Below are 21,691 nucleotides of genomic sequence, written 5' to 3' on the forward strand. Positions count from 1 at the left end.
CAGCTCCAGCCTGGTCCAGCCCCAGCTATTGCTGGCATTTAGGGTGTGAACTAGTGGACAGGACATCCTTCATTCTCTTTCTTTTCCCTTGCCTTTTAAATACATAAAATAATAATAATTTTAAAAAGAGAGTGAAGGTGCTAAGAGGCAACCTCGCGGTTATACTTTTTTTTCCTTTTAATCTCTTTGTTATCAATTAAGACAGGTATGTTTGCTTTTCTTTAATTGCTTGATACCACAAATAATGCAAAGGAAGACCTGCATGGTGTAGTGATTTTAGGTTCTGGACGGGCAGAGCTTTGTGGATGACAGAAAACTAAAGGATCATCTGGGAAGAGGGGGCTGTACTAACAGTGGGTACTCAACCTGCCCAAGAAAAGGTGAGCAGAAGAACATGACTCTAGGATGAAACTGAGCTGCAGGGAAAGAGATGTTGATGGTAAGATCACAAGGCGGGACAGGAGAGAACCATAATCATGAAAGTTAATATTCTTAATTTTAAAAAATACCTAACATTTATTATGCCAGGCACTCTAAGCACCTTAGTATATACATATCTCATTAATTCACATTAAACTTTTCAAGAGTTATGATTACCTAAATTTTAACAGTCAAAAAACGGGCAAAGCCAGGAGGCTGGACACAACTGGGAGGAAATGGCTACAACATGTATGAAAATTCACTCAAACTATGGAAAGAGCTGCCAGAAGTCAGTAAGACAAACATGAACCACCCCCCACCCATGGCAACAAATATGAAAACAATGTTCACAGAAGAATTACAAGATTGACAATCTGCAACATTGATCATTGATGAGGATATTAGAAAATGGGTATTTTCTATGGGACCGGCCCTGTGACATAGCGGATACAGCTGCCACCTGCAGTGCCAGCATCCCATATGGACACCAGTTTGTGTTCCAGCTGCTCCACTTCCAATATAGCTCCCTGCTAATGCACCTGGGCACCTGGGAAAGCAGAGGAAAATGGCCCAAGGCCCTGGGCCCCTACCACCCACATGGGAGAACTGGAAGAAGTTCCTGGCTTCTGGCTTTGTTCTGGCCTAGCTCTGGCCATTGCAGTCACTTGGGGAATGAACCAGCAGAAGGAAGCTTGCTCGCTCTCTGACACTGCCTTTCAAATTCATAGCTAAATCTTTTAAAAAAAAGAAAAAAATGGGCACTCATACATTATTATTGATGTAATTACAAACTGCTAAAACCTTTCAAGAGGACACTTGTTATTATCTAACAAAACGTAAAACATGCATGGCTAGACAATGGATATGCTTGCACATGTACAAAAAGGTATATGCACCGGATTACAGCATTGCTTGTAATGTCAAAAAACTGAAAAAAAATCTAAACGCCCACCAAAGCAGAGTGTTACTCAAATTATGCCACAGCCACACAAATGGAATGCTATTAAAGCTTTGTCTCCAAGTTCACTGACTGTCTACAAGGCGTATCATCAAAGGAGAGAAGCTGCAGAACAATGCTTTGTTTCCATTTATGTTTCCAAAAAGAGGAATCACCGGCATGGATGGGGCTCTGAGCATCAGACTGAAGATTAGATTAGATGGCTGAGTCTCTTCAGCACTGGGATCTAACTGTAATAAAACACTCTCAGTTTGTAGGTGTGGGAGCTACAGGGCAAGTCAATGGTCACAGGCCACGTCTCCCTACTGCACAAAGAATGGTACAAAGATCAAATGCACTGGCATTTCCGGAGACCTTGTCAGATGTGCAGAATCTTGGGCCCTGACCCAGACCTACAGAGTCAGATTCTGTGTTTTCCCAAGATCCTAGCTGATGTGTATTTGCATTACAGCTTGGGAAGCACAGTTTTACTTCATTTAAAGGATATTTTCACTAATAAGCAAAAGATTAATCGTGAGGTGACAATATTATTATGCACTGAAAAATTTCTAAGATCTGGCTAAGTCTGAGTGTTGTTCCACTGCCTGGAGATAAAAATCTTTCAGGAATGCACCACAGTGAAGACAAGGGCACAGCAAGGGCGAGGTCACAAGAAGCAAGCCTGAGCCTGAGCCCACAGGGCCTGACGACCAGAGTTCTTTGGTGCGAGGAGACACCCACTGCTCTTCAGACCTGCAGGCAAAACCACGGTTCCTGTGATCCATCCATGGAGGGCAGAAGCGGGACCCAGGACAGGGCTGATCAGAATATGCAGCAGTCTCCCCTGGGGCGAAAGACTCAGGGGTAGTGTCCAGCATGAAGAGCAAAGAAAACTACAGACGGACTCACAGACAACAGTGTGGCACATCCGGCAGATGTCCCACCACGCCACACCACACCACACAAAATGAAGAAACTGCAAAGATGTTGGCTTCAGCCCAACCGACTCGAAATACAGCTCCGCGCCAATCTCAAACCCAATCTAAAGCTCATGTGATAGCACAAATAGGAAGAGTATCAGTGGGGGATTCCTCCCCTAGTGGGTACTAATATACAACATCAAACAGCTTAGAAGGCCCAATGATTTGCCTTATAGGGGCTGGCACTGTGGCACAGCAAAATAAAGCCCTGGCCTGAAGCGCCGGCAACCCATACGGGCGCCAGTTCTAGTCCCGGCTGCTTCGATCCAGCTCTCTGCTATGGCCTGGGAGAGCAGAAGATGGCCCAAGTCCTTCAGCCCCTGTACCCGCGTGGGAGACCTGAAAGAAGCTCCTGGCTCCTGGCTTCAGATCGGCGCAGCTCCAGCCATTGCGGCCAACTGGGGAGTGAACCATCGGATGGAAAACCTCTCTCTGCCTCTCCTCTCTCTGTGTAATTCTGACTTTCAAATAAATAAATAAATCTTTTATGAGGCAAAGCATTTTTTTTAGCTTTGTTAGTTTGGACTTGAATCAAACTTGACCCCTTTCTCCCCGAAACGAGCAGTTGAAAGGTTTTAGACAAGGGTGTTATGTGATCAGATTTTCATAAAAGCTTTTCAACATGTAACATGGGCATGAGACCTGCTCTAAAGAATAAGATGTGCAGGAACGTATTCAAAAAATTTATGGAAAATGGAATTAAAGGTAAATTAATTTTGGTGCCAAAAATTTTGAAATCCATGCACACAAGGGTCTTCAAAAAGTTCATGAAACTCTTCAGTAGCTTCTTGGGATGCCTGTACCCCATGCTGGAGTGTCTGGTTTCTGGCCCCACTACTGGGCTTCTGATCTAGCTCAAGTGCTTGCATTCTTGGTTTTGACCTGGGGAGGCCCAACCCTGGCTTTTGCTGGCATCTGGGAAGTGAACCATTTTTTTCACATAAAAAATGAAAAATTAAAAAAATTTAAGTTCATGGAATGTACATAAGAAAAGTCATGCATGAATTTTTTTTTGTACAAGAATAAACTTTAAAAAATTATTTGAAAGGCAGAGTTAAAGAAAGAAGGCAAGGGCCAGCATTGTGTAGCAGGTAAAGCTGTTGCCTGCAGCACTGGCATCCCATATAGGTATGGGTTCAAGTCCCAGCTGCTCCACTTCCAATCCAGCTCCCTGCTAATGCATTTGGGAAGGCAGCAGAAGATGGCCCAAGTACTCAGGCCCTTGCACCCACATGGGACACCCAGAAGAAGCTCTTAGCTCCTAGTTTTAGCCTGGTCCAGTCCTGGTCATTGCGGCCATTTGGGAAGTGAGCCAGCAGATGGAAGGTCTTTATCCCTCCCTCCCTCCCTCCCTCCCTCCCTCCCTCCCTTCTTCTAATTCTGCCTTTCAAATAAATAAATAAATCTTTAAAAATTTAGTTAAAAAGGTGGGGCTGGCACCGTGGCACAGTAGGTTAATCCTCTGCCTGTGGCAATGGCATCCCATATGGGCGCTGGTTCTAGTCCTGGCTGCCCCTCTTCCAATCCAGCTCTCTGCTGTGGCCTGGGAAAGCAGCAGAGGATGGCCCAAGTCCTTGGGCCCCTGCACCCGCATGGGAGACCAGGAAAAAGCACCTGGCTCCTGGCTTCGGATCAGTGTAGCTCTGGCTGTTGCAGCTATCTGGGGAGTGAACCAACAGAAGCAAGACTTTTCTCTCTGTCTCCCCCTCTCACTGCCTATAACTTTACCTCTCAAATAAATAAATAAAATCTTTTCTAAAAAATTTAGTAAAAAGGAAAAATGAAAGAGACAGAGAGATAGAGACTGATCTTCCATCTGCTGGCTCACTCTTCAAATGGCTGCAATGGCCAGGACTGGGCCGGGCTGGGCCAGGCTGAAGCCAGGAGCCTAGAACTCCAATCTGGGTCTTTGATGTTTATGGTGGGGCCTAAGCAGTTGGGCCATCTGCTATTTTCCCAGGTACATCAGCAAGGAGTTTAATCAGGAGTGGATCAGCTGGGACTCAAGTTGGTGCTCATATGGGATGTTGGCACTGCAGGTGGTGGCTTAACCCACTGCTCTGCAATAAATCCCCCAAATTTTTAATTCCATTTCTGCATAAATTTTCTGAAATACTCTAGAATATATACATGTGTGCATGTATATGTATAGGAAGTGATAAAACAGCGAGGTATGGCGTATTCAATATGTTGTAGTCAATAAAACTAAGAATAAATTAATTTTAACTTTGCTCTGTATGTGTATATATGAATTAATCCCAGATGGATGAAAATGTTTAACAAAGCGTTAGAGGCAAACCGAAGACTCACAGCGTGGCCACTAGTTTAGCAAATAACCTGCTAGTTAGTGACGCCAGGAGGGAGAGCAGTCGCAACTCCTCAGGCATCCTGGCGCCTTGCTGGCTGCTGATGGTAGAGAGGGGAGGCGTGTGCTCTCCATAACAGGAGTCAGTGAAGGAACCGCCGCTGGGGCTGGGACAGTGGCTGCAGCACACGACACTCGCATGGCACAGCAGAGTACCGGTTTGAGTCCCGGCTGTTCTACTCGGCTTCCATCCCCCGCTACTATGCCTGGGAAAGTGGCAGAAGAGAAACCAGGCTCTTGGCTGTGGCTTGGCCCAGCCCCAGCCCCAGCCGTTGGGGCTACTTGGGGGTGTCTCTCCCTCACTCTGACTCTGCCTTTCAAACAAATAAATAAACTTTAAGATTGTTTTATTGCTGCTGCTGCATTTGTGCATGTCATTCAAACTGTCAGGTTTCATCTACTAGTAATGTAACTTGTACTTAATTTGACCCTGAGCAAAAATCTAAACTTGAGCAGATAAAACAAACGGTAAACTGAGAGTCAAAGGGGTGAAATTATCCTCAGGATAGATTTTGTGTAACAATCATCTTATTATTAAACACAGTTCCATCCAATTGACTCTTCAAACAAATATTCACTGAGTGTTTGTGCTGGGCACTGCTTTGTGCTGGAGATTTCACAGTGAAGAACCCAAGTCCTTGTCTTCAGATGATGCTGTTGTCGGAGGACAAGCAATGAACTTATAAACAAGAGGCCAGGCACGTCAGGGGGGTGGAATACCGTGCAGAACAACAAGCAGGAAAAGGGACCCAGGATACGGCTGGGAGAGGAGAGGCCTTACTGAGCAAGTGACACAGGAGCACAGTCAGGTGAGAGAAGGGGCAAAGGGGGCTGGCAGGGCCGAGAGCTGGTGGGTGCGGGCTGTGTCTGGGGTCTCTGGGAGGACTTCAGCTTTGATCTGAAGGGTGTGAAGTGCTCCTGGAGGGCGCAGAGCAGAGGACTGGCATCTTCTAACCTCTGGCTCCGTGCTGGGGAAGGGCATGGCTGGGAGCCCAGCTGGGAGACTCTCATTCCGGAGAGTGGCGGTGGTGGCGTGGACCAGAGCGGGAGGAGGGGAGGCACAGCTGCATTCTGACCTCAGTATTTTCACAGTAGAGGTTTTCAGAATCTGCTAAGGCTGGATGAAAGAAACCGTAGTCAGGGCTGCCTTGGGGGATCTGGTCTGAGACTGTGACGACAGTGGGAGAAACGGGCTGAGAGGAGAACGGAAAGACAGCTGGCTGTGGCAGGGACAGCCGCGGGCCGACTCTACCTCACTGCTGCACGCACACGCCGAGGGCAGCATCGTTCCTGTTCACTGCTTTAGTTTCCACCTCAAAAATCATAAGGTATTGAAATACTTCCTGAGCTTTCAATAAACTGTGTGCAGCTATGTCATTTAAAACATAATTATAGTTAGACTGACTTAACTGATATTCTATTAGTAAAACTTCCTATGATTAGCTCTTTGATGTTTTTACATTAAAACATCTGAAAGTGTTGGCCGGCGTCGTGGCTCACTAGGCTAATCCTCCGCCTTGCGGCGCCGGCACACCGGGTTCTAGTCCCGGTCGGGGCACCGATCCTGTCCCGGTTGCCCCTCTTCCAGGCCAGCTCTCTGCTGTGGCCAGGGAGTGCAGTGGAGGATGGCCCAAGTCCTTGGGCCCTGCACCCCATGGGAGACCAGGAGAAGCACCTGGCTCCTGCCATCGGATCAGCGCGGTGCGCCGGCCACAGCGCGCCTACCGCGGCGGCCATTGGAGGGTGAACCAACGGCAAAAGGAAGCCCTTTCTCTCTGTCTCTCTCTCACTGTCCACTCTGCCTGTCAAAAAAAAAAAAAAAATCTGGAAGTGTGGATGACTTTGGGAAGGGGTCTTAGAAAGGACAAGTGAGCACCAGTAGAGGTCTCACTATGGTGACAAGTGATTTCTTAATTTTAGGGCAAACCTATTCACCATGATGATTTCAAGCACCAAAACACATTGGAATGCCCACTGAACTATCATAGCTACACCTATGTTCAGTGCAATATCAATGTCAAGTGTAGCCCTGCAGTATCTGTTCCCTACCACTGCTGGCTGATTGACAGCGACCTGTCTGTCCTGCAGTCTGCACCTGCTACTTGACACGTGTTGGGGGCAAACGGTCACATGAGGGTGACATGTGTGCAGCCATTTAAAAAACTACCAAATGTCACAGAAACATAGGTAGTAACTACCAAATATAATGACGATTAGATTTTTTTTTTTTTTTTTGACAGGCAGAGTGGACAGTGAGAGAGAGAGAGAGAGAGAGACAGAGAGAAAGGTCTTCCTTTTGCCGTTGGTTCACCCTCCAATGGCCACTGCGGTAGGTGCGCTGCAGCCAGCGCACCGCACTGATCCGATGGCAGGAGCCAGGTGCCTCTCCTGGTCTCCCATGGGGTGCAGGGCCCAAGGACTTGGGCCATCCTCCACTGCACTCCCTGGCCACAGCAGAGAGCTGGCCTGGAAGAGGGGCAACCGGGACAGGATCGGTGCCCCGACTGGGACTAGAACCCGGTGTGCCGGCGCCGCAAGGCGGAAGATTAGCCTAGTGAGCCACGACGCCGGCCGACAATTAGATTTTTTAAAAAACTCTAAAGCGGTTTGCTGGGTTCAAGGGCACACGATTAGGTGGTGAGAAAGTAAATGATGAGAATGTCACTTTTTCCTCCTGCGGTGACCACAGCAGTCAGCTTCTCAGAAAGTCTCTACCCAAGGAAGACTCACATCAGCAAACGATTTTAAGTGAAGCCCCTATCATTTCAAGACATTTCTGAAAAACAGCCACATATGCTGCCCATGGAATAGCATAAGAAATGACTTTTTTGAGGTTTTACAGTGGTTCTTCTATTCAATGCAAGTGTGCTTTAGAATTATTATAACAAGGCAACTCTCATGATGACTAATTTTGTATTATCTGTCCATGTGTTAGAGGTTAAATCTCTTAATTCTGTGTTATTTTTTATGGTTTACATTCTGTGAAAAAAGGTAATAAAATCTAGTCTACAAAATAGATGAAATAACAGAGTTATTTCAAAGTTATTAACAAAGTCTGATATACTGCACCATGTACACTACAGCTCAGAGTCTGAAGATAACTCTGTAAGTTGCCTAGTCCAACCTTCTCAGTTGGTGCTTGTTCACGCACTCGGTTCATGAAGAGAATTTCCTGGAGTGCTACCGCTGCATCCTTCACTTTCATCTATCAGCTTGTCCCAAATCTCCCTGGTGTCCCACGTTACTAGGAACTCAGATATGCTGCAGCCTGGGATCATAACTCATCAGTTTACAATCCAGAACACAATTTTGTTTCCTCCTTTGAATAAATTCTTCCGTATTCCACAACAATCTAATGCTGCTATCGGAAACCTCCGCAAGTTCACTTACCCTGGGGTCTGATTTGATAATTTCAGTGTAAAAGAGGTACCTGAAAAAAAGATGACCTGGCTCCTACTCTCTGTCCATCCACCACAACTACAACCACAACCCTCTCGCCAACCACTAATCGTACCAGTCAGGGAAGAACTCTGTCTCCCCCACCCACTCCATATACCTCTAAGCTCCCCTCTGTTAAGTGTCCGAGTCTCTGTCTTGAAGTTAGCAGAATCCTGAACATATTTAGATAAGGTTTTTAAACTCACCTTAAATACAACAAAACCACATTTAACACAGTCTTATACTTGGGACCAATTTTCACAGAGTGCTGGAAGAAACAATAAGTGGAACCAGTTTCTTCTCTTTCTCAAACTAGGTTTTTCAGTTCCTAAGTAATACTTTTAAATCTGAGTGCCATATTGGTACACTAAATAGACACAAAGGTAAGTAAATAGAAAAGAATTTACGTTTTCGCCTCTCAGACGCCATCTGGTCATATAGATGAATTCCATAGTATGATCCTTCCCCATAATTTCACCATTGCACAGCACATCCAACTTTAAAAAGAACAGTTACAGGTAGATTAACATGAATAATTTTGAATTCATAAGTATTTAAAAAAATGTTTATACATTTTCTAACTTTCAAGAGACCAAGTTATAGGAAAATAGGAGATACTATCTACTCGTACCTTAAGTTCACACACAAACTTTGTAAATGCAATGGATGCTCTCTCAGTCCAGGTCTCTCTACAACCTCAGAGGCTGCACACAATTTTCTGACCCACCCTTACTAAATGAGGGGAACCTTTAGCAACCTTACAGCTGCTCAGAGCTCTTTGGGCTTCTGAGGTTAACTCCCAAGTTTCTTTTTCTTTTCTTTCTTTCTTTCTTTTTTTTTTTTTTTTTTTTTTACTTCCCAAGATTAGAAGGGGTTGCTTTCTTCTCCTTTGTTCAGATTCCAAGAAGGGAAACGAATAAACGTGGATATAGAAATTTATGAAGCCTTCCAGGTATATGTGAATTCCCGTAATTGGTGACAGCTAAGTTGACAGAACAGGCAGGAATCTGCCCCAGATCTGTGTCTCCTAAACCAGCGAGGCTCTCTGGTTTGCTTGAATGGTGACTCGCACAATTCTTACCAGATCATCTTCCTACCTTGCATGAAATTTCAAAAGAGGTTTGGGTTTATTAATGCCCATGTTCACCCTGAATTGCAGGAAAAGAACTACCCCTCAGATCCTGGTGCAGACCACAGGAACTATGGGTATAACTAATGTTACAAAGTGCAGTGAAACACATATTTACTAAAGAGCCCTATAAATAAAACAGTGTTTCAGTTTGCTAGCTATGAAAAACCAAACTGATGAGATTACATTCGAAGTGTGGAGAGAGGGGAAAGAATGGGTTTGAAATAATTCTGTGTCTTGCTAGACAGACTACAGTTTTGAACTCGAAGTATGAAAGTAATACATTAGTATAGTTCCAATTGTATTAAACACTTCAAGCTACATTACTGACTTCTGGAAATGTCTTTCAGGTACTATTTTATTAAACGTTAAAAGGACAGAGTAGATAATTTTCTTGCCTGTAACATATTAAGCAAAGAAGTGACTTATTTAGAAGGCACTTACTAGTCAGGTGCACTGCTTCCATTGTTATTGTTAAACTATCTTCCCCAATTAGCAGTGCTGTCACTGAAGCATTAGTTATCAACTATTTCATTACATCATGCCCCTACATGCTATGCAGCAGAATAAAGGGGATTGATAAATATTTCTAAAAATCACAGTAAAAGCCCTTTGCTTTGAGATAGGTTAAGGAGCTGTGGGTGGATTGAGAGTCTTCCACTTCCATCTTTCTCTACAAATACACAAGCCAGAAATAAGACTCCCTGAGGGAGTTCTCAGCTCTAACAACTTCCTGAAAACCAGAATAGAAAATAGTGATCCAATGAATCAAACTTCAAAGGAAATAAAAACCACACATGATATTCTTCAAGAAGAAAATAAAGTGCAAAACCAAATCAACGATTTCAGGAGCAGGCATTTGGCCTGATGGTTAAGATGCTGCTATGACATTGAGGTCCCCATGTGTCCACACTGGAGTGCCTGGGTTTGACCCCAGCTCTGGCTTAAGGCTACCTGCCAATGCAGATGCTGGGAGGCAGCAGGCTCAAGTACTTGAGTTTCCACCATCCACATGAGACCTGGATTCAGTCCCCAGCTCCTGGGCTTCAGCTCTCTGCCCTTCATTGCCCCTACAGGCATCTGGGGAATGAGCCAGTGGATGGGAGTTCCCTCATGCTCGTAAGTAAACTAAAGTTTGCAAACCCAATTTCACTATTTTCCCCCTGTAGTTTGTATGTAGAAATTTTTTTATTATCTGGGCTTTGATACTTGACTTTCATTTTTCCTAATACAAAAGTTAACATCTCTGGAATTTTAATATTTATAGGACTAGGCTATAATAAAAATTGCTAATCCACAGCCTAACTGGTCATCTGAGAGAAATCCTCCAATGCAGAATCAGAAACTTCCTCAAAACACAGGCTTAACATCTGTCAGTGTCCGTGTTCAAAACCCTACCATGCTTTATTTCTCCTGTTCATGATAATACAGTATTACTGCAGATATTAAGTCAGGAAACTGTGTTACTTTTCATATCTTTACTTATAAGAGAAACTAGTCCCGGTATTTAGTGTTCTAGAAGCTCCTATCAGAACCCCAAGGAGGTGACAAGAAAACTAACAGAAGCTGCAAGACTGCCATCCACGCAGGTAGCAAGGTGAGGGTCATATTTCCACCCCCTGTTATATCCACACGGCTAGGGTCATTCGTGTTCTGTGAACACGTGACACACTGGAAGCAATTTACCTCTCCCGTAAGTAAGCAGGTGAACTGCACTCATGCAGATGTTTTGTGTTTAGGTTGCCTGGTGCTAAATGGTCTCGCTTTGGTGTATCATGGAACTCCATGAATGTCATGCATGAGATCCCTTTTGTAAAAAAGACAAGGCTTAACGTTGTGAAGAAACCTAAAAAAAATTGGGGCTAACAGTTCTCAAAGGTCTCAGATAAAAAGTGACACTTTTTAAAGCATGGCAATTAAAGAATCCATGTAGCAGAAATATTTATTTTGGAGGCATTTACTGTTAAATTCTTTAAATATTTCATCTAAGTATAAAACACCGAGCACACCAGCAGACGTTTTAGTCAGAATGTGTTAAATTAGAAAAATGTATACTACACAAAGAACATACAAATGTGAGAAGAACCAGTTTCCACAAAATTCATTTGAAGATTTTTTTTTACGAATTTTGTTAGAATTTTACTTTAGGATGATCAAAATGATCAATGTTAGATATTTTTTAACTTACCTCATAAGAACTTGGAAGTTTTAGTTTTAAACTTAGAAATTTTTTAATAGTTCCCACAGTTACACGTGTAGAACATCGAATGAATTTCTTCATTAAACCCTAAAGGAAATAAAGATCTCGCATTAGAACAGCCTAGATTTTAATAAAACCATACATACCATTTCTGCTATCATTTTGTGAACTTTCAAAGTTTATTGTGAAAAGATTTTCAATTTTCAGTTTTTTCAGTGGTTTTAAGTACAAATGCTCCTGATTCTTGAATACCGACCTAACGTTCTGAGAGAATGTACTATGTGTGTTAGGAAAATCCTGGCAAAGAGACAGTCTGCTCATCTCCAAATGTTTCAGAAAAGAAAACACAAGTGAAAAATAAAAAAGATCACAAGAAGCATATATGTGTGTGTGTGTGTGTGTGTATATATATATATATATATATATATTATTGTGGATATTATATCTGAAAGCATTAGAGACATTTTTAAAAAACCTGACCTCAGGGCCGGTGCTGTGGCACAGTGGGTTAACGCCCTGGCCTGAAGCGCCAGCATCCCATATAGGTGCCAATTCTAGTCCCAGCTGCTCCTCTTCCAATCCAGCTCTCTGCTATGACCCAGGAAAGCAGTAGAGGATGGCCCAAGTGCTTGGGCCCCTGCACCCACATGGGAGACCCGGAAGAAGCTCCTGGCTCCTGGCTTTGGATCAGCGCAGCTCCGGTCGTTGTGGCCATCTGGGGAGTGAACCAGTGGATGGAAGACCTCTCTCTCTCTCTGTCTCTACCTCTCTTTGCAACTCTTTCAAATACATAAAATAAATCTTAAAAAAAAAAAACAACAAAAACACATGGTCTCATAACTTCTAAATAATTCTGACAAAAGGAACAATTTTAAATGAGACTCTGAGACCCACAGCGGAACAAACAGGCCAATCAGACAAGAAAAAGCTCCAGCAACTGAAAGGTGTACACTAAGCTATGGATTGTGGGGTGGGGAGAGTCAGGCCCAGTCAGCGTCTCGTGGGCTGTAGCAGTACTGCACTGGAAAACTCGTTCTGTGGGCCTGGATGTATTTAATCTGTAAAATGTGCAAAGCAGCACTTGACTCTCTAAGCTTCGACATCACTAACATGCGAGAACCAATCCAGAATGGATATCAAACTGAAAATGAGGCGAAATGAAGTGGTAGACAAGGTCCACGTGAACCGATATATGAAAAAAAAAAAAAAAAGACATTCCACAACTTCAAGTTATCAAAAGTAAAAACAAACCTTGGAGTTTTATATGACTTTTAGCATCAGCTTGTCAATTCTTGCAAAAAAAAAGGCAGTTAGACTTTTGCTATATTTTCACTGAGTCTGTAGGGCAGTGTCTGTAGTGCAGCCACCTCGAGAATATACACTAAGTCTTCCAACCTCTCAATAGGATGTCTTCACAATTCATTTTTTTAAAAAAAACTTGTACTTATTTTATTTACTTGAAAGAAATAACTGAACGCACATTTCATAGCAGCATGACTGACAGTAGCTGACTAGTAGACAAAGAAATAGAGACACAAAGTGATCTTCCATTTGCTAGTTCAGTCCCTAATGGCCACAGCAACCAGGGCTGGGCCAGGCCAAAGAAAGCCAGGAGCCTACAACTCAACTGAGGTTTTCCACGTGGGTTGCAGGGACCCAAACACTCTGCTATTTCCCAGGGTGTGCATTAGCACGAAGCTGGAATCGGAGGCATAGTCAGGTCTTGATGCTAAGCACTCTGACAGGTGATGTGGGCCTCCTACCGCGTGGTGTCTGATCTGCGGCACCAAATGTCTTGCCCATCCAGAACTTTCGCATTTCTCATTAAACAATACCCCCTTCCCTCCCAGTAACCACCATTCTAACTTCTGTTTTCATGAATTTGACCACTTTAGATACCTCATATAAGTGGAAACGTTTGGTATTTGTCTTTTTGTGACTGGGTTATCTCATTTAGCATAAGGCCCTTCAGGTTCATTTATGTTGTAGGATATGATAGGATTTCCTTCCTTTTCAAGGTTGAAAATACTCCATTTTATCAACTCATCCATTGATGGACATGAGTTTTGTCTACCAGTCAGCTACTGTCAGTCATGCTGCTATGAAATGTGTGTTCAGTTATCTCTTTAAGATCCTGCTTCCAATTCTATGGGCTATAAATCTGGAAGTGGGATTGGCAGATCATATATATGGTGGTTGTATTTTTAATTTTTTGAGCAACCTCTATATTGTTTTCTGTGATGGTGGCACCATTTCAGAATCCCACCAACAGTGCAAAAGGGTTCCAATTTCTCTAGACTTTCACTAATACCTGCTATTTCCTGTTGTTTTTATGAAACTAGCCATTCAGTGGGTATAAGAAAATATGTAAATGTTTTTGATTGCATTTCTCTAAGGATTAGTGATGTTGAACATCCTTGTAATTTATTTATGACAGAGAAAGAAAACATTCTTTAAGATTTTTTAATTCTCATCATATAGATCTTTGACATCCTTGGTTAAGTTTATTCCAAGGTATTTGATTGTTTGTAATTTATTTTTTTATGACAGAGAGAAGGAACAAACTCCCAAGTGCTGGTTCACTCCCCAAATGCCTACAACAGCCAGGGCTTGGCTGGGGTCAAAGCTGAAAGATAGGAACTGAATCCAGTTCTCCCAAGTGGGTGGCAGGGACCCAAACACTTGAACAAACACTACTGCTTCTCAGAGTCTGAATTAGCAGGAAGACTGAGTCAGGAGCTGAAGCCAGGTATCAAATGAAGCTGCCCCAACATGGAGGCGCAGCGGGGTCTTAACCTGTCCTAACTGCTAGGTCAAATCCCTGCTCCTAAGCATCTGTCCACATTGCTGGTGGTCAGTGTATAAAATCTGGGGAGACTGCTGAACATAGACGCAAAAATCTTCAATAAAATTCTGGCCAATAGAATGCAACAACACATCAGAAAGATCATCCACCAAGACCAAGTAGGATTTATCCCTGGTATGCAGGAATGGTTCAGTGTTCACAAAACAATCAATGTGATACACCACATTAACAGACTGCAGAAGAAAAACCATATGATTATTTCAATAGACGCATAGAAAGCATTTGGCAAAATACAACACCCTTTCATAATGAAAACTCTAAGCAAACTGGGTATGGAAGGAACATTCCTCAGTACAATCAAAGCAATATATGAAAAACCCACGGCCAGCATCCTATTGAATGGGGAAAAGTTGGAAGCATTTCCACTGAGATCTGGTACCAGACAGGGATGCCCACTCTCATCACTGCTATTCAATACAGTACTGGAAGTTTTTGCCAAAGCCATTAGGCAAGAAAAAGAAGTTAAAGGGATACAAATTGGGAAGGAAGAACTCAAACTATCCCTCTTTGCAGATGATATGATTCTTTATTTAGGGGATCCTAAGAACTCCACTAAGACTATTGGAACTCATAGAAGAGTTTGGCAAAGTAGCAGGATATAAAATCAATGCACAAAAATCAACAGCCTTTGTATACAGAGACAATACCATCGCTGAGAAAGAACTGCTAAGATCAATCCCATTCACAATAGCCACAAAAACAATCAAATACCTTGGAATAATCTTAACCAAGGATGTTAAAGATCTCTACAATGAAAATTACAAAATCTTAAAGAAATAGAAGAGGATACCAAAAAATGAAAAAATCTTCCATGTTCATGGATTAGAAGAATCAATATCATCAAAATGTCCATTCTCCCAAAAGCAATTTATAATTTCAATGTGATACCAATCAAAATACCAAAGACATTCTTCTCAGATCTGGATAAAATGATGCTGAAATTCATATGGAGACACAGGAGACCTCGAATAGCTAAAGCAATCTGTACAACAAAAACAAAGCCGGAGGCATCACAATGCTAGATTTCAAGACATACTACAGGGCAGTTGTTACCAAAATAGCATGGTACTGGTACAGAAATATATGGATAGACCAATGGTACAGAACAGAAACACCAGAAATCAACCCAAACATCTACAACCAACTTATATTTGATCAAGGAGCTAAAACCAACTTCTGGAGCAAGGGGCAGTCTATTCAGCAAATGGTACTGGGAAAACTGGATTTCCACATGCAGAAGTATGAAGCAAGACCCTTACCTTACACCTTACACAAAAATCCACTCAACATGGATTAAAGATCTAAATCTACAACCCAACACCATCAAATTACTAGAGAACATTGGAGAAACCCTGCAAGATATAGGCACAGGCAAAGACTTCTTGGAAAAGATCCCATAGGCACAGGCAGTCAAGGCTAGAATTAACAATTGGGATTACATCAAATTGAGAAATTTCTGTACTGCAAAAGAAACAGGAAAGTGAAGAGGCAACCGACAGAAGGGGAAAATTTTTTGTAAATTATGCAACTGATAAAGAATTAATAACTAGAATCTACAAAGAGATCAAGAAACTCCACAACAACAAAACAAACAACCCACTTAAGAGATGGGCCAAGGACCTCAATAGACATTTTTCAAAAGAGGAAATCCAAACAGCCAACAGACACATGAAAAAATGTTCAGGATCACTAGCCATCAGGGAAATGCAAATCAAAACCACAATGAGGTTTCACCTCACCCTGGTTAGAATGGCTCATATATAGAAATCAAACAACAACATATGTTGGTGAGGATGTGGGGAAAAAGGGACACTAACCCACCATTGGTGGGAATGCAAACTGATAAAGCCACTATGGAAGACAGTATGGAGATTCCTCAGAAACCTGAATATAGCCCTACCACATGACCCAGCCATCCCACTCCTTGGAATTTACCCAAAGGAAATTAAATTGGCAAATAAAAGAGCTGTCTGCACCTCAATGTTTATTGCAGTTCCATTCACAATAGCTAAGACATGGAATCAACCTAAATGCCCATCAACAGTACAGTGGATAAAGAAATTATGGGATACTATACAGCGGTAAAAAAAAAAAAATGAAATCCAGTTATTTGCTACAAAATGGAGGAATCAGGAAAACATTATGCTGTGTGAAATAAGCCAGTCCCAAAGGGACAAATATCATATGTTCTCCCTGATCTGTGACAACTGAGCACCTAAAAGGAACAGCTTATTATTTTATTCTTTTTAGTATTTTCTTGTTCTACTTAATACCATTGGTTGAACTCTTTAATTAACATACAGTTATGCTTAGGTGTTTAAATTTAACTGAAAATTGATCCCTGTTAAATATAAGGGTGGGAATAAGAGAGGGAGGAGATGTACAGTTTGGCACATGCTCATTCGGACTTACCCCTAATGGTAGAGCTAGAAACTTGCATGGGATTACAAATCCCATTAAGTTGGCATGTACCAATGCCATCTTACTAGTCAAAGTGATCAGTTTAAGTTCATAATTGATCATAAAGATAGGATTAAGTGTCAAAGGGATCACATAAACAAGACCAGTGTCTGCTAACAATAACTGATAGAATTAGGCTGGCGCCTCAGCTCAATAAGCTAATCCTCCACCTAGCGGCGCCGGCACACCAGGTTCTAGTCCTGGTCGGGGCGCCAGATTCTGTCCCAGCTGCCCCTCTTCCAGGCCAGCTCTCTGCTGTGGCCCGGGAGTGCAGTGGAGGATGGCCCAAGTGCTTGGGCCCTGCACCCCATGGGAGACCAAGAGAAGCACCTGGCTCCTGGCTTCGGATCAGCGTGGTGCGCCAGCGGCAGTGCGCCAGCCTCGGCAGCCATTGGAGGGTGAACCAAAGGCAAAGGAAGACCTTTCTCTCTGTCTCTCTCTCTCACTGTCCACTCTGTCAAAAATAAATAAAAATAAAAAAAATAATAACAGATAGAATTAAAAAGGAGAGAATGATCCAACATGGGAAGCAGAATACACAGCAGACTCAGAATGGCAGATGTCCTAAACAGTACTTGGGCCTCAGAATCAGCCCTTAAGGCATTCGGATCTGGCTAAATATGCCCATGAGAGTTTCTCAAGCATGGAAAGCCAAGACACTGTGGCAAAAAATGACCTAAATGAAAGATCTCTGTGAGTGAGATCCCAGCGGAAAGAACGGGCCATCAAAGAAGGAAGTACTTTTCACTTTGATTATGGCCTTGTCTAAATAAGATCAGAGTTTGTGAACTCAAGAGGCTTCCATAGCCTTGGCAGCTCAGACAAGAGCCTCAGGTGATTACTGACGTCATAAATAAGAGTGTGCATTTTAAATCAACTATGGGAGTCACCGTGCACTTACTCCCCATGTAGGATTTCTGCCCTTAATGTATTGTACTATGCAAATTAGTGGTCAAACTAGTATTCAAACAGTACTGTGTGGGTGCAAACTGTTGAAATCTTTACTTAGCATATACTAAGTTGATATTCTGTATATAAAGATAATTAAAAATGAATCTTAATGAAGAATGGGATGGGAGAGGGAGTAGGAGATGGATGGTTTGTGGGGAGAAAAACCGCTATAATCCAAAAGTTGTACTTTTGAAATTTATATTAAATAAAGGTTTAAAAAATAAAATAAAATCTTGGAGAAATGTCTATTTAATTCCTTTGCCTAATTTTTAACTGCATTATTTCATTTTTTGTTGACTTGTAGAGTTTTTGTTTTTTTTTTTAAATTTATTCCTGGGTATTTTTTTTTTAATTGCATTTATTTATTTAAAAGGCAGAGTTACAGAGACAGAGAGAGACACACAGAGAGATCTTCCATCCACTGGTTCACTCCCCAAATGGCCACAACACCCAGGACTGGGGCGAGCCGAAGCCATGAGCTCTTTCTGGGTCTTCCACATGGACGGCTGCTTTCCCAGGCACATTAGCAGGAAACTGGATTGAAGTGGAGTGACTGGTGCCCAGACAGGATGGCAGCACTGCAGGCAGCAGCTTTGCCCACTGTGCCACACCGCCGGTCCCCAGAGTTCTTTATATATATTGTGGGTTTTAACTGGTTATCAGGTACATGATTTGCAGTATCTTCTTCCATTCCATAAGTTGCCTGTGTCCTTTGATGCATGAAATTCCCCCAGTTCTCTCACACTGTGATGTCTTTGGTTTTGCTATCAGGATAATACTGGCCTCACAGAGTGAGTTGGGAAGCAGTCCCTCCTCTTCTCTGTCTTTTGGAAGAGTTTAAGCTTGGTGTCACTTCTTTAAATGTTTGGATTGCTATGGAAGTTTTATTTAGTTATTTTACAACCACGTTTATTTCTTTACTTATAGATTCACTCAGATGTCCTATTTCTTTGTGAGTCAGTTTTGGTAATACAATGTTGGCATACAATCATTCATAGCATTGCTTTACAATCACTTCTCTTGCTGTACACTTGGTAGTAATGCCCCATTTCATTTCTGATCTTGAAAGTTTTCTCTTTGTCTGTTTAGCAAAAAATTTATCAGTTTTGTTGATCTCAAAGAATAAACTTTAAAGCTTTCTCTATTTTTTTGTTCTATTTGATTTTTTTTTCTAATATAACCTTTACCATTTCCTTCATTTTCTTGATTTTAGTTTGCCCTTTTTCCTAGTCCTTAAGTTGGAAAATTAGGTTATTAATTTGATATTGTCCTTCTAAAAATAGTATTTATTTATTTCAAAGTCAGAGTGACACAGGAAGGAGACAGAGATCCCCTATCCACTGGTCCACTCTCCAAATGCCTGCAATACCCAGGGCTGGGACTCTGTCCAGGTCTGCCCTGTGGGTGGCAAGGGTTCAAGTACTCGGCCATCAGCTGCTGCTTCCTAGGAAGGTTAGGAGGAAGGACGACAGCATCTCAGGCACTCTGCTGACATGGGATGTGGGTGTCCCAGGTGGTGGCTTAGAGCCTGTTGTGCTACAATACCAATCCTGATTTTCTTCCTTTCGTAATGAGTTTACAGCTATAAATTTCTCTGTGGGCACTGCTTTTGCTGCATCCCATAACTTTGAGTATGCTATGCTTCCACTATCATTCATTTAAAGACATCTTCTAATCTTCCTTGTGATTTCTTCTTTGATCCATTGGTTAAGAGTATGCTGTTCAACTTCCACATACTTGTGAATTGTGCATGTTTCTGACTATGATTTCTTTCTTTCTTTCTTTCTTTTTTTTTTTTTTTTGACAGGCAGAGTGGACAGTGAGAGAGAGAGACAGAGAGAAAGGTCTTCCTTTGCCGTTGGTTCACCCTCCAGTGGCTGCCGCGGCCGGCACGCTGCCGCCGGTGCACCGCGCTGATCCAAAGGCAGGAACCAGGTGCTTCTCCTGGTCTCCCATGGGGTGCAGGGCCCAAGCACTTGGGCCATCCTCCACTGCACTCCCAGGCCATAGCAGAGAGCTGGCCTGGAAGAGGAGCAACCGGGACAGAATCCGGCGCCCCGACCAGGACTAGAACCTGGTGTGCCGGTGCCGCTAGGCGGAGGATTAGCCTGTTGAGCTGCGGCGCCGGCCGACTATGATTTATTTCTGATTTCATTCTCTTGTGGTTAGAGAATATACTTGGTATAACTGCAATTGAAAGTCTTTTATATTTATTGAAATTCGCTTTGTAGCCTAACATATGTTCTACCCTGAAAAAAATGTCACTGAAAAGTTCAAATACATATCATAAACAACTTATGTATGCACTTCAGAAATTTTTGCAGCAAATAAACTTAATTCTGTTTCCCACAAATGTTGAGTGCCCTGGTATATTCTGTCATCGCAGGGTGCAGTGTTCATGTCTGTTAGGACTAGCTTTGGTGCTGTTCAGTGTTTAGTACTTGGATCCCTGCCACCCATGTGGGAATACAGAGCTGAGTTCTAGTCTCATGGATTTGGCCTGGCTCAAATGATGGCATTTGGACAGCGAACCAGCAAATGGAAGATTTGCCTCTTCAATAAAATTAAGTAGTAATTAATTTTTTTTTAAAAGTCAGTACAAACTTGATACCCCATGAGTGTGTTTGAGCCCCGTACCCTGCTTCAGGGGAATGAGACAGCTGAGAAGGCTACAAAGCAACAGGCGTTGTGTCTCTGCCTCTAAGGGCTTTTCAGCCTGGTTTCAAGCTAACACCTACATTGAAAAAGGTAAAGACAGTACCAGCACCTCTCATCCTTAACACAGAGTGAACCAAGTCCTAACTGAGTGATAAACAGGAGCCCCGCGGAATTTCAGAGCAGAGGGGCTGGTGTTGCGCTTCAGTGGGTTCACGGCTGCCCCTGCCAATGGCCTCCTTCACAAGACTGGAAACAGCATCACAGTGAAGACAGTTCTGTGCTGGGGCCTCGACAGAAGCACAGGAGGACGACAGTGAGAGAGAGGACTGTGGCACAGAGGAAGGGATGCTCAAGGCTCTGCAGGCACTTCCATGGTCACAACACGAGCCTTCGTGTGTTCTAGATCCATACTTTCCAAAATGCATGTGGCACTCATGGGCAGAGCTCCAATCATCTGTCTTGAGAGGGGGCTTTGCTGATGGCTCTAATGGACATAAACTCAACCAGAGAGGAGCTGTTAGAGAAGGACACTGAATGCTAACATAAGGAGTTAAGACTTGATTCTATGGGCCAGAAGAAGACCAACTATGGCCATGCCCTCAGGCAAAATTGGGCTGATGACCAGTTTTCCTACGTAGTTTTATTGGAACACAACAATGCCAATCATTCACTATTGTCTATGGCTGCTCCAGTGCTACCGTTAACAAGTGGAGGGGTTCCAACACTGACCTCATGGCCCACAAACCCTAAAGTAGTCACCTATCTGACTCTGAACCTCATCTGTCCTGCTCACACTCGGGCAAGTGGCCCTGGCCTCAGATAATAAAGGAGAAATTACAGGTAGAGAAACACAAACTAATTTTTTAAAAAAATCGAGATGTAAAGGTGAGCAGCACTAAACTAGGGAAAGTTTTTGAAGGAAAAAAGATCAAAGATGGCTGAAGGTTTTCAACTCACATGACTGGCTGGTGTTCCAGGAAGTACCAAGGGTCTTCAAGAAGTACATGGGAAACGTGTATCAGGGGAACAATATGCATGGATTTCAAAAACTTTTTTTTTGCACCCAAATCTCTTATTTCCATTTCCATGAACTTTCTGAAGTACCCTCATCATTCTTGAATTTGGAAAACATGGCAGAATTGAAAATGGGGATTTTAAAGTGCTCACATAGCTGAATCCATAAAACATGGAAGAGACTTTGCAGAATGAATATAGAGAAAGTACTACCGGGACACACCCACATCTGTCAAGTAGAAGGCAAGAGCCCACATCAGAGGGAGACAGCGT

General features: G+C 42.8%; 1 protein-coding gene across 4 annotated transcripts in view; it reads right to left on the reverse strand.

The window, feature by feature from the left end:
* PCGF5 (polycomb group ring finger 5) overlaps nucleotides 1–21,691 on the reverse strand; it is a 124,382-nt gene that overhangs the window by 14,818 nt on the left and 87,873 nt on the right. For all 4 annotated transcript variants that reach the window (XM_062214059.1, XM_062214061.1, XM_062214057.1 and 1 more), the window contains exons 7-8: nucleotides 11,458–11,556; nucleotides 8,548–8,637 (exon numbers count right to left, since the gene is read on the reverse strand). In XM_062214059.1, the coding sequence (XP_062070043.1) occupies nucleotides 8,548–8,637; nucleotides 11,458–11,556 (189 nt within the window). The remainder of the gene's footprint in view (nucleotides 1–8,547; nucleotides 8,638–11,457; nucleotides 11,557–21,691) is intronic.

Source organism: Lepus europaeus, chromosome 17 (assembly GCF_033115175.1).
Source record: "Lepus europaeus isolate LE1 chromosome 17, mLepTim1.pri, whole genome shotgun sequence".
Classification (NCBI taxonomy): Eukaryota; Metazoa; Chordata; class Mammalia; order Lagomorpha; family Leporidae; genus Lepus; species Lepus europaeus.